Here is a 24,244-nt window from a genome sequence, read left to right as displayed (position 1 = left end):
GCGGGAGTGAGATCACATGAGATGCTTCATTATATGAGCGAGTCTGTGTGTTTGTTTGTTCCTTATACATTACTAAAACCAGAGCAATTTCCCCTGAAACTTGCTACACTGCATTATTTTCACATGCGGAATACGATCCCAACAAAAAAAATTCAATTGGTAATCAAATTGGTGTAAAAACATGAATTGACAAAAAGAACAAAAACTGAGTTAACGGCGCTTTGGCTAGACATCTGGTGACCCCCTTGGTGGGGGGAGGGGGCAGAGCTTGGCTTGTGCATCCAAATGTCGGTGAAGAATATAAACCATTTCATTTAAATATTTATATTATGTATGCAGAGCAGAAATAAATATACAAAGGGTCCACACTCCACGGAACTACACAGAGTGTAATGAGAGGTCGCACGATCCTGCACGATCTCAAGGAAATGAGGCCATTTTGCTCATCATTGCTGTGTTGCAGTCACCAGTTAATTTTTGCGAGTTGTAAGCAACAATGTTGATGTTTTACTAAAGTCGAAATAACCCGATCTTGATCGTGTATAAAAACCACCTTTAGAGGCCATTTTTCCCCGCAAGCGGGGGTTGGCCTTTTTCGGGAACTGTGGTTGTTGTTGTTTTTCGGTCCCCTTTTTGAAGCAATGTTTTACGGCCGGATGCCCTTCCTGACGCCAACCCTTTTTGCCGCCTTTAACGACAAGCAGGGAATTACCAGTGAACTGGTACTCAATTTGCCGACCTCGGAAGGATGACAGGCTGAGTCAACCCCCCTGGCGTTAATTCAGCGATTGACCGGGATTCAAACCCAGGATCCTAGGATCCTAAGCCGGCACCCTAGCCGCTAGCCCAACACCAGGGATTAAATCGAGATCGTGTATGCGCTGCTTTATCAAGCTTTCTTTGGCTGGAAGAGTGTGTGTGTGTGTGTGTGTGTGTGTGTGTGTGTGTGTGTGTGTGTGTGTGTGTGTGTGTGTGTGTGTGTGTGTGTGTGTGTGTGTGTGTGTGTGTGTGTGTGTGTGTGTGTTTGCGGGTAACAGTGTAGTATAGAGCACGAATTGCTTGCAGAAGTAGTATTTCTTTATTTGCGTATCGAAGGAATTGTTTGCAGAGGTACTATTTCTTTATTTGCGTATCGAAGGAATTGTTTGAAGAGGTAGTATTTCTTTATTTGCGTATCGAAGGAATTGTTTGCGCTTTCTTTTCAGAACAAACAGACTGACCCGTCTCCTGACTTTTCCTCTTTTGAAGACGATATGCAAAGAGAACAAATTAAGACAATGGCAGAGCAACAAAGGTGAATACAGTTGGTCTGAGGTTAATATTGTAGAAAGAGTAATATTTAAAACTGGATATAAAACGGGTTTTATGTGGCTCGGAGCAGTAGGAATGTTTAAAGACACCGATTGTTGCACTGCTGCGCAGGAGACAAAGCGCTTCGAAGGATATGTCAACCCCTCGGTCTCCCAGACCAGAAGTTCCACTTTCCATTAGCGTCGCCGACTTCAGGTGACAAGACTGCATGAACATTTGTCTGCCATACATGGACTTCACCTTAATCTGCACATCATCAGCAGGTTGTGCAGCTCACAGGTTTTTGTCTAGAAATATTCCAATCTGCTGTATTTTTATTTCCTAAATTTAACCTACTTCAACGATGAAGTGGCTCCATTCAATAATGGCTACACTTTTAGTAATGGGATTAGTAATCCCAAATTTTGTAAGTTATGTTTGTTTATTACGGTTGTACCACAGTGGGTAACTGTAGCTGGGGTGATTTTGAACTGCCCGTGGCTTTTGCACAATTGCGAGCGGAACACTTGTCCTTGCCACAGAGGAATCATCATTAAGGTTTCAAAATGTACATTTTTGTTTTTGAACATCTAATCGTGTACATTAAATCTTGTTTCTTTGATGAGCTTTGTGAGGTTGTTTTTATGTCCCGTTTGCACACTTCTTGAAATAGCAATGTGCTGGACATGTACAATGTCCCCCTACCCATTCAAAACCCGTGCTGCTCTTCTCCGATCTCCCTCTCCACACTCTTCCTTATCCTCCCGTCTAGAATTTTCTCCAGCACCTGCATGGCATGACTAAGGAGCGTAATGTCCCTGTACTTCTCCGGTAATTTATGAAAGATCGAAGAAAGGAAGCAAAGTAGGGTTTGAAGGCGTTACGAAAACGGATTTAGTTTTGAGGATTAGAAGATTGTGTCAAACAGAGATATTGGGAAACAAAAAGGAAAGGAGTTTTTTTTAATACATAGTCGAGGCTCGTGGAAAAGCTGGTACAGTGAACGGATCAGGACGGACAAAAACAGGACGCAAAACACGCATGCATGGGGTGGACAATATGGATACAGAAGGAAACTCAAAGGAGGGAAAATTGGAAAGAAGAGGGATTGGGTAGAGGTTACCGAGGGTAGAAAAAATCATGGTTTTGGATTGGGGACGATGTGAGATGGTGGTGAACAGCTGTCTTGAAGACCTGGATGGAAGAATGAGATTGAAGAGGATGTGGAAGTTGATTCCACATGTGGGGGAAAAGAGTAACAAACGAGTGGAGGCCAAATATTATGGATGTTTGTGCACTACGGGTACTCATACTTTTCAGAAATATATTACCAAGACAAACGTTGACAATTCCTTTAACCGTTTTGCTCTGTCTTAAGCTACTTCAAATCAAAATGTTGCCACATGTCCACCTCTCAATTTTGTACTTTTACCATTTGGCATCCACCATGTTGCTGTCCATGAATAACTGGGTAATAAATAGGTGAAGAATCAACGAATCGGCGTCTTTTGTTTAAACAAATAGGCGAAGCGACTAGCAGGATCTGTTGGCTGTTGCCATGCTGCGGGCCAAAATTGTGCAGAACAACAATGTTTATATGGAAGACTGTACAGCGAAGGATCTCTGGCTCGTTCCTGCGAGATCGATCAGCTATCTTACGAAAATGCAAACTGCCCTTGAGGCATATGGCATGACGGCACTTCATAAACTGATGAAATATACCCATATGCTGGTCGAGTTGATCGTGATCTACGGACTTGGTACAGACGCAGTGAACCAATGTAGCATTTTTTAGCAAACAGGATGACTAATTGGTCCATCAGTGAAGTGACAGGGTCTGCTTTTATTCCATTAATATGAATAATTAAGTGAGGACTAGCTCTGAGCTTGGATCACATGGGCCTGGCTTCAAATCAACACGTAACTCCCCGCCCCCCCCCCCCCCCCCCTGTAAGTGTCGGTACAGTGTCATGTTTCAGCAATTTCTGAGGCTTGTTTCCCATGTAGTGAGCATGTTCATTAAATACGAATGCTGTGGGCTCAAAGTGGTCTTTGCAAACAGCATGATATTTTGAATGAACTTATGTTTTGATGTTCAATTTGGTTGTTCCCACGTTTTTTTCAACCACAAAACACACGATTGTTAACAATCTTTATGTGGGTCAGGGATGCAAAAAAATGACCTGAGTTGTGGGCAAATTCCTCGACGATTTGAACAGCTAAAAGCTTGGCACATTGTCATCTTGAATGCTAAAATAACCTGTGAGGAAACGCAGACGTACGTGTCCTTCAATGAGTTGTGCCCCCGTGATGTCACGCAAATCGACGGAAGTAGCTCATTTGCATAACGGAAGTGAAAATAGTCCGATTTTAAAACACGATTATCTGGCTTATTCTACCAAAACAAATTATTTTTGTGCTAATGGGTCAGGGATAGATAGCATCCTCTAAAACATATCTCCAAAAATTTCATGATTGTGTCCCTTGAAGATTTCATTCAACAGGAAGTGGGGAAGTCAACAGTCGGGATCTCATGTCTCGTCAGAAACTGGCACACAGGCATGTGGGATTGCAAGGGATTGTCAAATTGCAGGACCCATTGTTTTGAAGCCCATTTGTGTATACAAAGTCTGCATATTGCATTCCATACATATTTAATATGACCTGACTGCAAAGCCGCAATGAGCCGGCGAAGCCAAAGCCTCTTGCCACTATTTTACCCATCACTATGGCATCAGTAGGTTAGGTAGTTGGTAGTAGGCAGTATTCTCCATTCAGTTCCATTTACCTGTATGTGGCAAGGAAAGTAGATGTCTGTGGTTGAAATTCCCAAGTTTGTGTCGATGCCTGCCACGTAGTGAAATTTATGGAAGGAAATTTTTGGAATCCGACATTGCCAATGGTGCAATCTGGCACATTTCTGGACAGATATTCTAGCCATTTATAGTCCTGTTGCAGGGTGTAAAAACATTCTAATTTTCATGTTTTCTAACACTTGTACATGTAAGATTTTTCAGCCCTATGTTTTATGATGTGTATAATAAGACTATACCTTTAAGAGGTCATCAGTATCATTTTCACAGTCCCATAATCACACACTGAACAGTTAGTTTTTTAAAAGTATGTATTCAAACGTGTTTGAGAAGCTTATCAAGTTTTTCAACAGTACATTGTCCTATAATCAAATACAGAACACTTGTAAGGTTTTTCAACAGCATGTGTTCTAACTTGTGTAAGCCTGAAAAGATGAGACCTTTACCAGACCCATAATCACATACACAGACACTTGACTTGTAATGTTTTACACTAGCATGTTTTCTACATGTATGTGTTAGCAAACTAAATCGTTTAGCAGTCCCATAATCACATACATAACACTTGTATGGTTTATCCGCAGTCTGTGTTTTGTGTAGGTGACTGTGAGGGATTTGTAAATGACTAATTCTACAACATCTGATTATAGTCTGTTGGACCAAAACGTCACACAAAGTTAAAACTCGTCATCTGAGCTGCTGGAATCCTCATCATCCAGAGCTCGACTGTCATAATCAGTGTCCGGGATACCGAAAGACTGGAGTGCAGCCGAAATCTCCAGGGCAATGACATCCCCACTGTCACACTGCACCGCAGCATTTATCATTTTGGCAACAGGATTCCGAAGCTGAACATCTGTGGCAGAAGCACTGCAGGTCTTCAGTGGAAGTTTCCTTCTGTTTCTGTCGGTTTTCCATCTCTCCACAGCAGCTGCAACAACATCGTGGCACTCAGATGCAGGAGGCCCATTGATGGCAACGTGCAAGAGGGATTCCAGCATGTTGTTCTTCAGCAGATTTCTTAATCGAGTTTTCAGTCTGGATATCAGATATAGCATTCTGGTGTTGCTGAGTTGTTATGGAGGTCTAGTTGGCTACCTTTATATCTGACAGAAGCTTCCACATTCCACTTCTTTTGATGATTGTGCCTGTTCTTGGCATCATGCTTCTGACAGAGCAAACAGAACATCCCCCGTCCCTCGTACAAAAGCCACCATGACTGGGTCTTCTCACAAAATGTTACTTTGTTCATGAGCCAATTATGCTGAAATCGATCTGGTAACGCAGACAGCCTTGTCTGTTCTGTGCTGGACACTGCACAGCAGTTCTCTTGGATGCATCGATCATGGGAATGGATGTTCGCGGGATCACTTGAAGTTGGTGTGGATGCATTTGGTGTTAATCTGTGTTCGGTTTCATTTTACCAGCTCATCATGGATGATCTCAGCAGTTTCTGTGGAAAGAAATAATAAATTGTTTTAAAAGTACACAGAGAATTGTGTTATTGTTATTAATTATTCATAAGAACAACTATGCTCAAGTCAACGATGTGAATTGAATAATTATCAGTTCAGAATTCACAGACCCCCCCCCCCCCACCCCCAAACAAAACCCATCCCATCCATTGGACTGATATTTATGCTTAGCATCGTGGATACTAAGTAATGATACAATGAAATTAGGAAGTGAAATAATAGGAAGTAACAAAACTTGTGCATCCCATCCCATGATGGGTAACAAAACCCATCCATTGGACAGCAAATAATAGTCAACGATATGTCACTAATGGAAAATGAACTCGTACAGTAACTGACCAACTTCGGATCAAAAGGCTTACCTCCAAGTTCTACTTCATCAACGTCTGTTGTTGTTGTTGTTGTTGTGGCCTGTCGTCGTCATCGCACCTACCAACCCTACCGATTCGCGCGGTAGCCTACCGATTTTCTATAGCTCCCAACGCATACCGATTTTATTAGTCAGACATGCCGCATTTGGAAATTGTTATTGGAAAAAAATAAATAGTGTTTTTTCAGCTTTGCGTTCGTTTCTCACTGCCAAGATCGTATTACACGCGGCTGCTTCTACATTCTACAAAACTCGTGCCTGACCTTGATTTCTTATCTCGTCAGCGATTGGTTATCGCTTCCAAACTAAGCATGACCAATGGGACGACAGGAAACAGCGGGCATTCATTTCAAGACAACGCGCCATTTTCCATTCATGACCAAAGACTGCAGTTAACAGAGAGTACTCATGGCTTGAGTGCACGACAACAATGCAAACACCAGAAAAGAGAAAACCACCCGCACGCTGGGTCAACAAGTTTAAGCCAAGTTGGACAACAGAGTTCAAGTGTATCAAGGCTTCGCGTAAGGGAGACGGGACATGCCTTCTGTGATATGTGTCGATCAGACTTCTCCATCGGTCATGGGGGACACAACGATTTGGGGGGGCCATGGCGTCAGAAACACTCTGCATGTGGTTTGCTGGCAGGGAAGATCAACATCTTCAAGCCGGATGGAGTCAGCTGCCTCTCGTGGAAGCCGGATGCCGACCTTCTTAAGAAGGCCAAACCTGCCACCTACCAGGCTCTGAATAGCTAAATGTGCATCTTAACTGTTCAAACCTGGAAACTGTAAATATGTGTGAAACTGTAAATATTGTTGCGGATATGGGATTTGGCATCCATCCATATCCGCTTGTAAATATTCCCCTATTTCCTCAATACTTCCCAACTATCCCCAATCCCCCATTCCCTAGTCCCATTTTCTGTAAACAACACTCTGTAGACCCGACCTCCCCCTATTTCCCCCATTAAATGTCGCATCCAGGTCCACCGCATCTCACGTAGACAACTATAGGACATCTTGCTAGTTATTCTTAGTCTATGTCAGTTAAGGACTCGTTTCCATTAATTCTGACTCTTCGTTGCACCAGAATGTGATTGTATGGCACCGTTAGGAAGTTTAGGACCTCCCAATACCTCCCCGCAGCTCTTCCTCACGGTTCAACAACAACAACAACAACAACAACAGCGGCGGCGGCGCGGGGAGTGGGCGTCCTCACTCCGGCTTGGTTGGTAGGGGGTGTTGGGAGGGCACCAAGCCTTTCCAACGAGCCGCCATTGAACATGTGCTCGACGGGGTTACCAAGTAGGGGCTCGCTGTCAGCTCCTCGTCAAGGGCGGAGCCCGGTAACCCCCGCACCCAATAGAAGCGGCGGACCGATCCCATCTGGGGCGGAGCCAACGAGCCGAGGGCGTGTCACTCCCCGCTGAGCATGCTCAGGAAGAGGGAGGTGACGTCAGGTCAGATGCGCCCTGAGCTGGGAGAGAGAAGGACGCCACCTCCGAGCGTTGCAATACCTCCCCGCATCTCTGGACTGGACCGTGCTTGATTCTGCCCCTGAGCCAAGGTGCACCTTGTGCTATCGACTGCCTGTCCTTCCCTGCCATCAATCCCTGTGTAAGTCAGTCTTGTTCCGTTTGTCTGTGGTCTGTCTGGGATAGATAAGATTGTGTCTAAGTGCCTATCTCTTCTGTGTCTTTACCTCATTACCTTGTAATCTACCCCTTTTCTCCCCCACTAATTATATCCTCCTCCGGAGGTCTTGAGAACTGTACCCCCTTGCGTCGTTTCATTTATCCCAGTCGTTGTGTCCTTTCCATCATTGATTTAGCGTAGCACGATTTGGTCAACGTCGGGTGGAACCGGGTGAGTTGGGGTAATCGGGTAAACTGTGCGAACACGGCGGCCATTCCGCTCGGCCCATCATAACATCTAAGCCGTGTCCGTAACAATTGGTGTCGGGAAGTGGGATTGGACCCGAAGCGCGCTTCACGCGCTCGAAATTATTAACGGTGAAATTTGTTTTGTTTTAAAATAAAAACCCGAATTTTGAAAGTCTCGCTATGGCAGATCAAGACGGCTGGGTTCCGGTAGAGGAGAGTGAGGCAGGGTCGATCCAGGACCAAATTGAGGGACATGAGGAGAGCGAAGCAGTGAGGGCGGCAGGTTCGCAAAATGGCGTCCTCGCGCACGAGGTTACGGGCGCGCAAAATGGCGCCTCGCACATGGCTACGGCGGCCGCACCCGCTGCACAAGTGGGAGGGATGGCCCAAATGCAGGCCCTCATGGAGCAATTTATGGCGCAAATGCAGGCGTCCCTCAAACTGCAGAGTGAGCAATTGGGGGTAATGGGGAACCGGATGGATGCTCAGGGTGAGCGATTGGAGGGCCAAATGGGGGTAATGAGGGACGAAGCGAGGGGTACCGGTGAGGGGTTAGACAATGGGATAAAAGAGGTAAAGAATGGGTTAACGGGGGTAGAAAACAATGGCCGCTCAAGAGAATCAAATGGAAGGGATGAAAAAGGGGTTAGAGGGGTTAGAAAACAGTATGGAAGGCAAATTGAGGGACATGAGGGACCAAGCGGAAAGGGAAGTTAAAAAAATGGGGCAGCAGATAGAGGGGGTCAGAATGGGGGTAGAAACTAAATTGGATGCTCACAGGGAGGAAATGGAGCAGATGAGGGTGGCATCTGGGCAGGAGATGCAGGTGATGGGAGAAGAGATCAGAAGAGGTGTGAGTGAGGAGGTCGGAGGAGTGCGCGAGGAGGTGAGGCACTGTAAGGAGCGCATGGAGAAGGAGGTGAGAAATGGGACTATAAAATTGCAAGGTGGTATAGAGGAGTTGACGCTGGAAGTGGAACAGCTGACGGAGGGACAAAAAGAACTAACGGAGCAGGTTCAAAGGAACACTGCGGTACTAGGAGGGTTAAGAGCGACACAAAACGACATAAAAAAATGACTTGATAGCGACACAGAGGCAATGTCAGATGGTACGTGAGGGACTGACAACGAGGTTGGACGAGGTGACAGAGGTAATGGAGACGAAGGACCGGCAGGTGAGGACGCACATGGAAACGGTCAAGGTAGCCTTAGAGGACGAGCTTGAGGAGACGCACCGGGAAATAAAGGAGGTGAAGCAGAAATTAGAAGAAGTGGAAGAAGGGGTAAGCGAAATTAAGAAGCGACGGAGAGGGGATAAGAAAGAGATAAAGGAGGAAGTAAAAGAATTGGTCCAAAGTCTGTGTTCGGATCGTGATGATGTGCTCATTAACCGGATGAAGGATTCGCAGGTGATGGAGGAGAAGCGAAGAGAAAGAGGACCCGGTGTAAGTGGTGACCAATATGGTCGTGCGTATGATGCGCCAGGTGATTTAAGAAGCTTGGGGGTCGAGATGGACCCGGGTGTTCGTGAGAGGCCGTTGGTGAAGTGTGTGACAGGTCGGGTGTGCGAAAAAAGAGGTGTGCGAGAATGTCCGACCATGGGGTGTGTGAGGAAAAAGTGCGCGCCGACCAGTGAGAGTGCTGTCGAGAGTGAGTCGGTCGTAGCGCGTGTGCGAGGGAGCACATGGAAGCGCGTAGTGAGGAGTGTTACGGAGGGTGTAAAGGGAGAATGCACGCCTGTGGTGAGTGTTACAGAGGATGTAACGGGAGAGGGTGTGCGAGAAAGATGTGTGACGGACAGGTGCACGGGGAAAGAGTGCGCTGTCAAAAGTAAGGAAGAATGCACGCCTGTGGTGAGTGTTACAGAGGGTGTGACGGGAGAGTGTGCGCGAGAAAGGTGTGTAACGGACGGGTGCATGAGGAAAGAGTGCGCTGTCGAGAGTAAGGGTGAGTGCGCTGTCAAGAGTGGAGGTGAGAGTAGTAAGAGTGACACGGAGCGTGAGTTGGTTGTGACAGGTGAGCGAGGATGTACACCTGGAATGGAAGGATGCACACCTGGAATGGTAGAGCGTGTGTGGGAATGCACACTTGAGTTGGTCGTGAGGCACGTGGTTGGGTGTGCGAGTAAAAGCACACCTGTGATTGTCACAGAGGAGGTGACCGAGGAAGGGGCGCGAAGAGGTGTGTTGGTGAGGTGTGCGACCAACGAATGTGTGCAAAAGTGTTCGGTGGTCAGGTGTGTGACCAAGGCTGTGAGTGGAATGAGTGTACCTGGGTGTGTTAGAGAAGGTACGACGAGGAGCATGGGAACAGCTGGATGTATGGGCAAGAAAGGGGTAGCGTATGCGTGTGAGCATGCAGGTGAGGCATCGACGGTAACCGGGTTAGCGGTTAGAGCGACTTTTAGCCGAATCGGGCCCTCGGTGCGTGCCGGGCTTCGCGTGCCGCGAGAACCAGCGGGGATCCGAGCCACGGCGGGTTCGAAAGGACCGCCGTACGCGATCCACGCTGTGCCTCGCTTGGAACGGCCGCGTCCGGGCTCCACTTGGCGGAGCGGGCAGCCCGATAGGAACGGTCGTCATGGTGACCACTTTTTGTTGAGACGTGCCGGCAGGTCGAGATCGGGACATTGGATGGCTCCATGCCGGGGTGGTGCGTGGGATCTCGGCCCGGGTAAGCCCCCGTCCCTGCCCCGAATGCGGGACGTATCCAGCCGCTGGCCCAAAACAACCCGCATTCATTGCTCGGCTGTACGAAGCCGAGCTTTAGAAGGGAATTGGCGCACCGAGAGGATCTAATAAGTAGACGTATGATGATAATAGTGATAGTGGTTTTGATCCAAAATTTAGAAAAGTGAATAGAATTGGCAGTAAATAGAAAATTTTTGATTTGTTGAAATTTGATGTGCAAAATTGGTAGTGGGAGGTGCCCGATGTGGTGGGATGGCAACTCTGTCATCCCTCACAAATGTGGGGCAAATGCGCTATAGTTTATGGGGTGTATGGCAGTGAGAACTAGCCCGGGTGGGTTAGGATATTGTGTGTAGGGATCTAGCGAAGATTGACATTAGGTAACGTTAAGGTTTAGATAGTGACTGATACCTGTAGAGGGGACGCAGGTAGATTAGAGTGGATGATAATGACGAGGGAGCGCAATAGTTTAAAGGGACGACTGAGAAGCGCAAGTTTTAGAGGGGAGTAGTTAGATGAGATGATGCTGTGTGAGAACTGGACAGGTGTGTGGAGCAGTGTATGAGTAGTGAGTGTTGTGGATCAGCGCGAATGCGCTTGGGGGAGAGAAGGGTGCAGGCGGCACCAAGTATGAGAGCACAGGTGTGCAAGTACAGGTGTGTGGAATACATGGAGTATTGGAATGAGTGGTGTGGAGAGAGTTGGAGTAAGTGGTACGGAGTGGTGTGCATGGTGCGAAGGTGTGGATGGGGGAAGAGTGGACCCCTTTCACGAGTACCCGGGGCGGGTAGTGTAAGTGTTAGGTAGAGGGTATAGGTAAATTGTGGTTGGATATTGGCATTTGTGGTGCGGTTGCAGAATGGTATTGTGGATGGGTGCATTGGTGTGGTGAAATTGGCTGGTCGTGTGGCCTGTTAGTATGAGTGTGAATGGTTGGGCACTCCGCCACTGTTAGATGTCGGCCAGGTGAGGCCGCAGGTGGGCTCTGGGAGCCGTTAGTGTCAGTGGGTGCCTGAGGATCCCGAGTGTGGATCGGGCAGCCCGTGCCAGAGAGGGCACTGAGGGGGTGAGAGTGCGAGAGGGCCTTCCCCAGTTAGTTAGGTTAGGGTGAGGAGCAGGTGAGCTCGGTAGGCAACAACAGTGGTGGAGGTGTGCAGGTGGGCGGACCAGCTAGGAGCGTCACACGACCCAGCCACCGAAATTGTGCGGGGGCACCGAGTGATGAATCGGGGGAGTGAGACCCCAAATTGAGAAGCACCACAGTTTGGTCAATGGGAATTGGTTTTTAGAACCCATAGTGTAAGTTGGCCAATGGATTGGCAGGGAAAGACCCCGGGTAATGTAAAGTTGTTAAAGTCATTTAGGAAATAGTTAGGATTGATGAACCTGTCGCACCATACGCAGCCACTTACCTGTGGTGATGACGACTCCACACCTGTGTTCCTTTGTTCTGTGTTGCAGGAAGGGAGAATTGCTGTGTGGATTTGTGAGACGCATCACGACGTGGATGAGACATTGGGGTGATTCCATCTCTCCCTCCTTAGGAGGGACTGATGATGAATTGGTGATGGCAAATTTTGATGTTGAGTTGGAGATGGCAAATTTTGATGAGAGTTGGAAATGGCAAATTTGATTGGTTAGGAGGGAGAGAAGACGAATTTGGTTTATGGGAGGAACGGGGAAGACAGTAGGGACGTTTGTTGATGTGTAAAGTAGATGTTTATGGGTAGTGTTGTGTTTTGTGGATACAGTAAGGGGTAAGGGAGGGGCAATGTAGGTTACCTGGTGGGGGGGGGGGGGGGGGGGCGTACGGTAGGAACGTACCTGTCTCACCTGGTTCCCATGTGCCCCCAGTGTGCATTACCTTGTATTGCGTGCACTTTTGCACCCTTACCACCTTACTCACTTGTCTTCTTTTGTCTCCCACCTCCGAGGATCTGGCTTTGGGGCAGAGAGAGAGGAGAGAGAGGTGCTGGCTCCGCAGTTGTGGGCCTGTACTTTCGCTGCTTGCTGCCTGGATCGATACACCATATGGACCGCAATTTTTGTGGCCGCCCACAATAGACCGCAGTTCTTTTGCGGGCAAGCACCACCCATTGATGGACCTCTGGGTCAACGTGGCACCTATGCCATACAGGTGAACCACTTATAGTTTGCCCCCCTGACGGCCACAATTTAGAAATGGACGCGGTTGGCGCCTTTCTTTATTTTTAAAGAAGCCAGAAGGCCAAGTGGGCTCCAAGGCAAGACCAGCGGCAGAACATCGGCCGGCTGCGACACCACCGGTGACCATGGACACTTGATTGTGCATTTATTATTGAACACTTTATTGGTGCACCGGATGGTGCTGACTGTACATAATGGGGTGGTGCTTTTGGTGCTTGGACGGGATGCTCTGCACATTATTAAAGGCCGTAGGGCCACAGGGCACTCGTGGGTTGGTGTATCGATGCTGGCATGCGTGCTCTCTCTCTATGCATAACATCTGCATGTGTTCCTCAAAGAACAGGTCCTGGATCGTAGTGTAAATATCAGTCTTGTATAAATGATGCTCCCTACCGGCTGTATGTTTAGTTTGAGGATTCTTTCCGCGATTCGGTTATCCTGTGGGTGTGTTTCTGTGAGGAGAAGGGTGCAACGTCGCAGGGGGACATATTTACTCATTTGTGAACATCTGTAAAACTGTCGCACTCAGGGTTGAGTTAATAGTAGAGGGAACTACATCTGAGTGCCACACTAACGTAGGTAAAAATTTATCGGGTCGGGTCGCCCCGAGGTAGAGAAGGGTGCAATGTTGCGGATATGGGATTTGGCATCCATCCATATCCGCTTGTAAATATTCCCCTATTTCCTCAATACTTCCCAACTATCCCCAATCCCCCATTCCCTAGTCCCATTTTCTGTAAACAACACTCTGTAGACCCGACCTCCCCCTATTTCCCCCATTAAATGTCGCATCCAGGTCCACCGCATCTCACGTAGACAACTATAGGACATCTTGCTAGTTATTCTTAGTCTATGTCAGTTAAGGACTCGTTTCCATTAATTCTGACTCTTCGTTGCACCAGAATGTGATTGTATGGCACCGTTAGGAAGTTTAGGACCTCCCAATACCTCCCCGCAGCTCTTCCTCACGGTTCAACAACAACAACAACAACAGCGGCGGCGGCGCGGGGAGTGGGCGTCCTCACTCCGGCTTGGTTGGTAGGGGGTGTTGGGAGGGCACCAAGCCTTTCCAACGAGCCGCCATTGAACATGTGCTCGACGGGGTTACCAAGTAGGGGCTCGCTGTCAGCTCCTCGTCAAGGGCGGAGCCCGGTAACCCCCGCACCCAATAGAAGCGGCGGACCGATCCCATCTGGGGCGGAGCCAACGAGCCGAGGGCGTGTCACTCCCCGCTGAGCATGCGCAGGAAGAGGGAGGTGACGTCAGATGCGCCCTGAGCTGGGAGAGAGAAGGACGCCACCTCCGAGCGCTGCAATACCTCCCCGCATCTCTGGACTGGACCGTGCTTGATTCTGCCTCTGAGCCAAGGTGCACCTTGTGCTATCGACTGCCTGTCCTTCCCTGCCATCAATCCCTGTGTAAGTCAGTCTTGTTCCGTTTGTCTGTGGTCTGTCTGGGATAGATAAGATTGTGTCTAAGTGCCTATCTCTTCTGTGTCTTTACCTCATTACCTTGTAATCTACCCCTTTTCTCCCCCACTAATTATATCCTCCTCCGGAGGTCTTGAGAACTGTACCCCCTTGCGTCGTTTCATTTATCCCAGTCGTTGTGTCCTTTCCATCATTGATTTAGCGTAGCGCGATTTGGTCAACGTCGGGTGGAACCGGGTGAGTTGGGGTAATCGGGTAAACTGTGCGAACACGGCGGCCATTCCGCTCGGCCCATCATAACATCTAAGCCGTGTCCGTAACAATATGTTATGAAATCAGAGTAGCCAGTCATTTCATTCATAAAGATGTATCAGTGAGTTTATGTAAACTCTTGTGTACATGTATGGGCACATACATGTAGACCTTGGACAGTGAGTAATTTATGGAAACGTGACTGATGATCATGATGTCTTAGAAAAATAAAGATTGGTGAGTCGATCAACCATGTTAAGTTTTCTCTTTTCACTCTAAAAATATGTTGATATTGTTACAGACACGACTTTGATGTTAGGGTGGGCCGAGCGGAATGGCCGCCGTGTCCGCACAAGTTACCCGATTATACTCGAACGTTGCCGAGTCGCGCTACGCTAAATCAATTGAGGAAAAGGACACAACGGCTGGATTAAAATGACACGACACCAAGGGTTCAGTTCTCAAGACCTCCGGAGGAGGTTATATTAGGGCGGAAGGTCAGATTACAACGACAAGAGGGACAGCATAGAAAGGCAGGCACTTAGACACACTCTTATATTAGCCCCGACAGACGACAGATAAACGGGACAAAACTGACTCACACGGGGATTGATGGCAAGGAAAGCGGGTCGTCGATGGCTCAAGGTGCACTCTTGGCTCAAGGACAGAATCGACCCGGTCCGGTCCAAAGATGCGGGGAGGTCTCACTCAGCGCTGGAAGAAGAAGACTTGTCTTCTTCAGTCGGGGGCGCATCTGACGTCACGTCCGGTAAGTCGCTGCGTATATCCGGCGGGGAGTGACACGCCCTCGGCTAGTTAGCTCCGCCCCAGATGGAATCGGTCCGCCCTTCTTATTGGGTGCGGGGGGGGGGGTTACTGGCTCCACCCCTGACGAGGAGCTGACAGCCAGCCCCTTCGTGGTAACCCCGTGGAGCGCATGGGCAATGGCGGCTAACCACGCCGGTGTGAGGACGCACACTCCCCGCACGCCGCGCTGCGCCCCTCTGTTGTTGTAGTTGTTGTAGTTGTTGTTGTAGTTGTTGTAGTTGCAGTTGTTGTTGTTGTTGCAGTGGACATGGGGAAGATGGGAGGAGGTAAGGGGAGGTCCTAAACTCACTACTGGTGCCATACGATCACATTCTGGTGCAACGAAGAGTCAGAATTAATGGAAACGAGTCCTTAACTGACATAGACTAAGAATAACTAGCAAGATGTCCGAAAGTTGTCTACGTGAGATGCGGTGGACCTGGGCACGACATTTAATGGGGGAAAAAGGGGAAGGTCGGTTCTACAGAGTGTTATTTACAGGCAATGGGACTAGGGAATGGGGGATTGGGGATAGTTGGGGAGTATTGGGGAAATAGGGGAGTATTTACAAGCGGATATTGAGGCCAAGTCCCATATCCGCAACATTGCACCCTTCTCTACCCTCGGGGCGGCCCGACCCGATAAATTTTTACCTATTTTAGTGTGGCACTCAGATGTAGTTCCCTCTACTATTAACTCTACCCTGAGTGCGACAGTTTTACAGATATTCACAAATGAGTAAATATGTCCCCCTGCGACGTTGCACCCTTCTCCTCTGAGAAACACACCCACAGGATAACCGAATCCGGAAAGAATTCGCAAACTAAACATACAGCCGGTAGGGAGCATTATTTACAAGACTACGCTGATATTTACACTACGATCCAGGACCTGTTTTTGGAGGAACACATGCAGATGTTATGCATAGAGAGAGCACGCATGCCAGCATCGATACACCAACCCACGAGTGCTCTGTGGCCTTACGGCCTTTAATAACGTGCAGAGCACCCCTTCCCAGCACCAAAAGCACCACCCCATCATGTAGTCAGCACCATCCGGTGCACCAATAAAGTGTTTATAAATCACCGGTGGTGTCGCAGCCGGCCGATGTTCTGCCGCTGGTCTTGCCTTCATGTGGTGCACTTGGCCTTCGTACTTCTTTCAAAATAAAGAAAGGCGCCAACCGCGTCCATTTCTTTATTGTGGCCGTCAGGGGGCCAACTATTAGTGGTTCACCTGTTTGGCATAGGTGCCACGTTGACCCAGAGGTCCATCAATGGGTGGTGCTTGGCCGCAAAAAAAACTGCGGTCCATGGTGGGCGGCCACAAACATTGCGGTCCATATGGCGTATCGATCCAGACAGCAAGCAGCGAAAGTGCAGGCCCACAACTGCGGAGCCAGCACCTCTCTCTCCTCTCTCTCTGCCCCAAAGCCAGATCCTCGGAGGTGGGAGACAAAAGAAGCAGACAAGTGAGTAAGGTGGTAAGGGCGCAAAAGTGCACGCAATGCAAGGTAATGCACACTGGGGGCACATGGGAACCAGGTGAGACAGGTACGTTCCTACCGTACGCCCCCCCCCCCACCAGGTAACCTACATGGCCCCTCCCTTACCCCTTACTGTATCCACAAAACACAACACTACCCATAAACATCTACTTTACAAATCAACAAACGTCCCTACTGTCTTCCCCGTTCCTCCCATAAACCAAATTCGTCTTCTCTCCCTCCTAACCAATCAAATTTGCCATTTTCAACTTTCATCAAAATTTGCCATCTCCAACTCAACATCATAATTTGTCATCACCAATTCATCATCAGTCCCTCCTAAGGAGGGAGAGATGGAATCACCCCAATGTCTCATCCACGTCGTGATGCGTCTCACAAATCCTCACAGCAATTCTCATTTCTGCAACACAAACAAAGAAAACACAGGTGTGGAGTCATCATCATCACCACAGGCAAGTGGCTGCGTATGGTGCGACAGGTTCATCAATCCTAACTATTTCCTAAATGACTTTAACAACTTTACACTACCCGGGGTCTTTCTCCGGCCAAACCATTGGCCCTCTTACACTATGGGTTCTAAAAACCAATTCCCATTGACCAAACTGTGGTGCTTTTCAATTTGGGGTCTCACTCCCCCGATTCATCTCCCGGTGCCCTCGCACAATTTCTGGGCTGTGGCGTGTACCTCTCCCAGCGGGTCTACCCACCTGCACACCTCCACCACTGCAGTTGCCTCCGAGCTTACCTGCTCCTTACCCTAACCTAACTACCTGGGGAAGGCCCTCTTCCGCTCTCCCCACTCGGTGCCCTCTCTGGCACTGGGCTACCCGATCCACACCCGGGATCCTCAGGCACCCACTCACAACTACCGGCTCCCAGAGCCCACCTGCGGCCTCACCTGGCCGACATCCTCACAGTGGTGGAGTGCCCAACCAACTACACACACTAACAGGCTACACGCCCAGCCATTTCCACAACACTAATGCACCCATTCACAATACCATTCTGCAACCGCACCACAAATGCCAATATCCAACCACAATTTACCTATACCCTCTACCTAACACTTACACTACCCGCCCCAGGTATCCGTGATGGGGGTCCACTCTTCCCCCATTCACACCTTCGCACCATGCACACCACTCCGTACCACTTACTCCAACTCTCTCCACACACCTGTACTTGCACACCTGTGCTCTCACACCTGGTGCCACCTGCACCCTTCTCTCCCCAAGCGCATTCGCGCTGATCCACAACACTCATTACTCACACACTGCTCCACACACCTGTCCAGTTGCACACCTGTGCAATCACACCTGTTCGATCACACCTGTTCAATCCTCACCTGTTCAATCCTCACACACACGGCATCATCTCAGCTAACTACTCCCCTCTGAAACTTGCGCTTCCCAGTCGTCCCTTTAAACTATTGCGCTCCCACTTCATTATCATCCATACTAATCTACCTGCGTCCCCACTACAGGTATCAGTCACTAACTAAACTTAACGTTACCTAATGTCATCTTCGCTAGATCCCTACCAATATCCTAACCCACCCGGGCTAGTTTTCACTGCCATCAACCCCATAAGCTATTGCGCATTTGCCCCACCATGGGAAGGGTGGCAGGGATGCCACCCTTACCCACCGGGCCTATCGCTCCTCAATTCCCCAGTCCTCTGGCACTAATAAGCCCCCCTTATTCAGAGGTACTGGGTCCCGCCTCGGCATCTAAAGCCGAGGAAATCCACGGGGGCGCCTGCTCGCCGGTGTAAGGCCTTATCCGGTCGGCGTGGACGATCCGAGGGAGGGCTCGTGGCCCCATTTTGATCTTAATGACCACGTCACAGATTTGCGACAGGACGACTCCTGGGCCTTGCCAGGGGGAGGTGAGCTTTGGGCACCTTCCCTTCCGCCTCCGGGGATTAAAGAACCAAATCTTCATCCCCGGAGCGTATTGACTCCCCTGGCTCCGGTCGTCGTACCTGCGCTTCATCTTTTCCCCCGCCAGATGGAGTTGGCGGCGGGCGAAGGCATGGACTAGCTCCATGCCTTCCTCTAGGTGACGTGCGTACCCCTCCCTTGGCGGGTTAACCACTGTGTCTGGCACGGGACCGCATAGCAAGTCGGCGGGAGCCCGTAACTCCCGCCCATACATAAGCAACGCTGGACTGCATGCGGTGGCCCCGTGCTGGCTGGTTCGGTAGGCCATAAGCAAATAAGGGAGATGTTCGTCCCAGTCATCCTGACGGGTGGCGGTGAACAGTGCCAGTTGTTGTATCAATGTTCTGTTGAACCGTTCCACCATCCCGTCAGATTGTGGCCGCAAGGGCGTGGTTCTTGTTTTCCGAATTGACAGGAGACTGCACACATCTTTTAGCAATTTGCTCTCAAAATTTCGTCCCTGGTCGGTGTGCAACTCCTGTGGAATCCCATGCCGGCACACAAATCCTTCCACGAAGGCCTGCGCTACCACCCCTGCTTCTTGGTTGGGGAGGGCGTAGGCCTCCGGCCACTTGGTGAAGTAGTCCATCACAACGAGGATGTACTTATTACCTAGGCGGGTGCGGGGTAGTGGGCCTAAGATATCCATGGCCACCCGCTCTAGGGGGGCCCCCACCTGGTGTAATTGAAGGGGGGCCCTCATCCTCCGTGCTGGTCCCTTTTTGGCAGTACAGGCGTCGCATCTCCGACACCAGTCCTGTATGTCGCGCCCCATATTCACCCAATAAAACCTCCGGCGTACCCGCGATATTGTCTTTGTCCTGCCCAAATGGCCGCCGGAGCGGGTACCATGCACCTGTTGCAATATGACGTTCTTGAATTTGTCAGGGACTATCACCAGCCAGGAAGTTCTATCAGAGGGAACCTCCACCCACTTGCGATACAAGATGTTATCCTTCAATTCCAGGGTCTGCCACTGAGCCCAATATGCCTTTGTTTGTGCCCCGAGGGGGGTGACCTCTTCCCCCTTTGGTCTTTGCCCCAATTTGACCCAATTGAATACTGGCCCCAGGACAGGATCCTCCTGCTGGGCCGTGCTCCACGCCAAAGTTCCGAATTCCTCATCTGCAGTTAGTGGCAAAATTGGCCCTCTCACCCGGGTTGCCCGGACAACGAGGGTCGGGTCCGAATCGCCCAATTGTTCCCTCTCCTCGTGTCTCGCACAAAATTTGCAGTTTTCCCCCAGACAAGGACGCCGAGAGAGTGCGTCCGCATTACCATGGGCCTTCCCGGCCCTATGGGCCACATCAAAATAGTACTGCTGCAACTTTTCCAACCACCTTGCAATTTGGCCCTCTGGTTCCTTGAACCGAAGGAGCCATTGCAAGGAGGAATGGTCAGTTCTAACCAAAAATTTCCGCCCGTACAAGTATGGGTGGAAATGGTTCATGGCAGCCAGCATAGCCAATAACTCTTTGCGAGTGACGCAATAATTTCGCTCGGGCCTACTTAAGGCCCGACTATAATAACCAATCACTCTCTCCACGCCCTCCTGTGTCTGAGACAAAACTGCGCCCAATCCTTCCTGGCTCGCATCCGTGTCCAGGGTAAATGCCCCGTTGCTAGTGGGGTACGCTAGAAGGGGTGCGGATGTTAGACACCCCTTCAATTTTTGGAAGGCCTCGTGGCACTCCCGTGTCCAATTAAATCGCGTCCCCTTCTCCGTAAGCCGGTGGAGGGGACGGGCCAACTCCGCAAATTTCGCCACAAAGCGCCGGTAGTAGGAGCAGAGTCCCAAAAATCCCCGCACCTCTTTGATGGTACGTGGTGCGGGCCACTCCTCTACCGCTTTAATTTTGTCTGGGTCCGTTTTTACCCCCTCGCGGCCGATCACGTGACCTAGATAGGCCACCTCTCTTGCAAACAAAGTGCACTTACTCTGGTTCAGCTTCAACCCTGCCTGTCTGAGGCACCCGAACACCTGGTCCAAATTAGCTACTGCCTGGGGGAACGTTTGGGCATGTACCAGGACGTCATCCAGGTACACCAGGCATGATTGCCATGGCATGCCGCCTAGTACATGCTCCATCAATCTTTCAAAGGTGGCGGGGGCGTTACACAAACCAAACGGCATCACAGTAAACTGATACAGTCCCTTACCTGTGGAAAATGCCGTTTTCTCCTTCCCTGCCCTATCCATCTCCACCTGCCAATACCCACTCTTGAGGTCCAAAGTTGTGAACCAATTTGAGCCCGCAACGGCATCGAGGGTGTCATCAATCCTTGGCAGGGGATATGAGTCCTTGAGTGTCACGTTGTTTAGCTGGCGATAGTCCACGCAGAACCGCGTGGTCCCATCCTTCTTTTTGACCAGCACAACAGGTGACATCCAAGGACTTCCCGAGGGCTCGATCACGCCTGCGTCGAGCATTTTTTCAACCTGCTCGTCAGCTTCCGCCCTCTTGCTCCAAGGGAGCCGTCGGGCGGCCTGACGAATAGGCCGGGCCTCAACGGTGTGGATCTGATGTTTCACCAGGCCCGTACGTCCAATATCCTCGGTGGACAGGGAGAAGAGGTCCAAATGGGACCCAACCAGTTTGTGTAAGGCCTCCCTCTGGGTACCTCCCAACTTTACGCTACTACGATTTACCATCTCGCAAATGGGATCGGGCCAATTCCTACTTGTTATTGAAGGCTCCCCCCGGGGTCGGCTCGGCTGGACGTTCTCGCCCCTCACTGTCGCGACTTCCTCAACTGGGGTGCAGCCAGCTACCCTCGTGCCCCTTACTATAGTGCGTGGTTCTGTACTCATATTTATTACTCGGACGGCCACTACCGGTCCGTCCATTTTTACAAGGGTGCGGCCCACGATTAAACCCGGTATGGACTGCGCTGCCACCGGTTCGACCAGGCCGCAGGACTCCTGCCATGTTGGGCGAGCTGCCCACCGGGCCGGCACTATCGCCTCGGCCCTTGGGGGGATGGTCACGGCCTCGGAAGCCTCCAGCTCCGCTCTCTCGGCCGTGCTCACTCCCCCTAACGGCAGCTCTTCTACTCCCACCTGCAGGATCCCCCGGCACAAGTCGATTTTACAACCGCTGGCAGTCAACAAATCCAACCCTATTAAACATGGGTCGCACACCTCCGCCACCCAAACATCTATCTCCCTCCTTACCGACCCTAACTTGAGGGTCACAGAACCACGCCCTATGATCGGGGCCGTTACCCCGGTAGCAAGCTGCAAACTATAATTTTGCAGGCGCTGGATCTTATCCCAGCCACCTGCGCTCGAATCAAGGACCACAGGGCTGATGATCGTGGCGCTAGCTCCTGTGTCCACTACGGCGTCTACCCCCACGCCGGCAATTTTGCATCTAATTGTCAGGCTACCGGTTCCAATTTGGCCACAATAAATGACCTGTCGCGTCAATGAGGGCTCTCCTCCATCCTCTGCTGCCGAACACCGCCCTACGTGCCCGACACCTTCTAGTTTCCCGGGGTCTGGCGGGGGGGTGTCTGGGGTCGGCTAACCCGCTCCCCCCTGGGTGGAGTTGAGGACCTCAACCGCCGGGGATCATCCCGGCGCGTGGCTCGACAGTGCCGCGCCAGGTGACCCAGACGGTTGCAAGTGTAGCACCTCACCTGGTAAGGTGCTTGTCTCCGGAATTCCAAATTTCCCCCCCTGTAGGTCCGAATTGGATTACCCGCTCGTGGTCCACCGCGGGCCACCTCCGGGGCCGCCTGCCATGGTCCAGGTCCCGCCAGGCGCTGGTCCACCAGCCTCCGGACCATGCCCGCCAGGTCAGGACCCACGTCTGGGGCGGGCCCCCTAAGGGGTCCGCCCTCCATCGGGGGTCCCACCTGGCGGACCGCCATTGCGAGACGCTCGCCCCCCCGGGCCAGGGGCCTCGCTGCTTCCCAACGGGCCGCAGCGTCAGCCGCCTGGCTCAGGGTCTGCGGGCGCCACATGGCGAGCTGTTGCCGGAGCTCAATGTCCGGGAGGGCCTGGATAAAATGGTACAGCGCCAGGCTTTCGCGGGAATCCGCTGCCATGCTAGCATGTGCGATCCCCACTGCGCGGCGAATGTCGTGGGCAAGTTCCCCGATGGCTTCCTGGGGCTTGCGCTTTCGCAGCGCGAGCTGAGCTTTAACAAGCTCGCTCTGCTGTTCTATGCCGAATCGATTAATTAGGGCGTCGCGGAGGGCTGGCAGGGTGAGAGCACCCGCTGGTAATGCCGTCAGCACCTCCGCCGCCGCGCCGCGCAATGCGGCCACCAGGTGTACTCCACCTTCGTCCTCACCCCAACCGTTGCCCTTACACACACAGTCGAACTGCGCCAGGTACGCGCGTAGATCACTCTTGCCGTCATACGGCGCGAGTGGGACCTTGTGGGACCACCTCGTATGCGAGTCGTTGCCCGCCTGCCGGACCCCGTGCGTCACCCCTTGCGGGGTCAGCGCGGGGCCGAACCGGCCGGGCCCCCACAGTACATTACCCCCAAGGGGCTCTCGTGCCTCCCCGGTCCCTCCAACAACTACCCCTGTTGGTGTCGATGCATGGGTCACACCTCCGCAACCCGCTACCCATTCCATACCACCACAACCTTGCTCACCCACACCTCGCACCTCTCGTTCCATACCCTCCGGACCAGCCATACACCTCACTCGTGGCCTCTCACGAACATCCGGGTCTATCTCGACCCCCAAGCTTATTAAATCACCTGGCGCATCATACGCACGACCATATTGGTCACCACTTACACCGGGTCCTCTTTCTCTTCGCTTCTCCTCCATCCCCTGCGAATCCCTCATCCGGTTAATGAGCACATCATCACGATCCGAACACAGACTTTGGACCAATTCTTTTACTTCCTCCTTTATCTCTTTCTTATCCTCTCTCCGTCGCTTCTTAATTTCGCTCATCCCTTCTTCCACTTCTTCTAATTTCTGCTTCACCTCCTTCATCTCTTCGTGCGCCCCTTTAAGTTCTTCCTCTAACTCCACTTTATTTTTTTCTATGTGCTCCCGCACCTCCCGCTCTTTAACCTCCATCATCTCTACCACTTTGTTCATTTTTCTCGTCAAGTCCTCATGTACCGTCTGACACTCTTTTTTAATTACCCCTACGTCCTTTTTCATCTCCTTCTGCGTCGATTTTAACCCCTCTATTACCGCTGTGTTCTTCTTTACCTGTTCCCCCAACTCCTTTTGTCCCACTGTCAGTTGTTCTACTCCCAGCGTCAACTCCTCTATACCACTTTGCAATTTTACAGTCCCCTTTCTCACCTCCTTCTCCATGCGCTCCTTACAGTGCCTCACCTCCTCGTGCACTCCTCCGACCTCCTCACTCACTCCTCCTCTGATCTCCTCTCCCATCACTTGCATCTCCTGCCCAGATGCCACCCTCATCTGCTCCATTTCCTCCCTGTGAGCATCCAGTTTGGTTTCTACCCCCATTCTGACCCCCTCTATCTGCTGCCCCATTTGGTTAACTTCCCTTTCCGCTTGGTCCCTCATGTCCCTCAATTTGCCTTCCATCCTGTTTTCTAACCCCTCTAACCCATTTTTCACTCCCTCTATCTGATTCTCCTGGGCAGCCATTCTATTTTCTACCCCC

General features: G+C 50.7%; 1 protein-coding gene across 9 annotated transcripts in view; it reads left to right on the top strand.

Moving 5' to 3' along the window:
- The window catches only part of USP40 (ubiquitin specific peptidase 40), a 116,824-nt gene extending 114,912 nt beyond the window's left edge, over nt 1–1,912 (top strand). For all 9 annotated transcript variants that reach the window (XR_013623860.1, XM_068121000.2, XM_068120996.2 and 6 more), the window contains 2 exons: nt 1,206–1,294; nt 1,423–1,912. Coding sequence is in view for 8 of the 9 variants with exons in the window: in XM_068121000.2 (XP_067977101.2) it covers nt 1,206–1,294; nt 1,423–1,510 (177 nt within the window). In the remaining variant the exon portion in view is untranslated. The remainder of the gene's footprint in view (nt 1–1,205; nt 1,295–1,422) is intronic.
- Nucleotides 1,913–24,244: the final 22,332 nt, after the last annotated feature.

This window comes from Myxine glutinosa, chromosome 6, assembly GCF_964187855.1.
Source record: "Myxine glutinosa chromosome 6, kmMyxGlut1.1, whole genome shotgun sequence".
Lineage (NCBI taxonomy): Eukaryota > Metazoa > Chordata > Myxini > Myxiniformes > Myxinidae > Myxine > Myxine glutinosa.
Note: the sequence above shows the minus strand (reverse complement) of the source record. Positions and strands in the feature narration are given on the sequence as shown.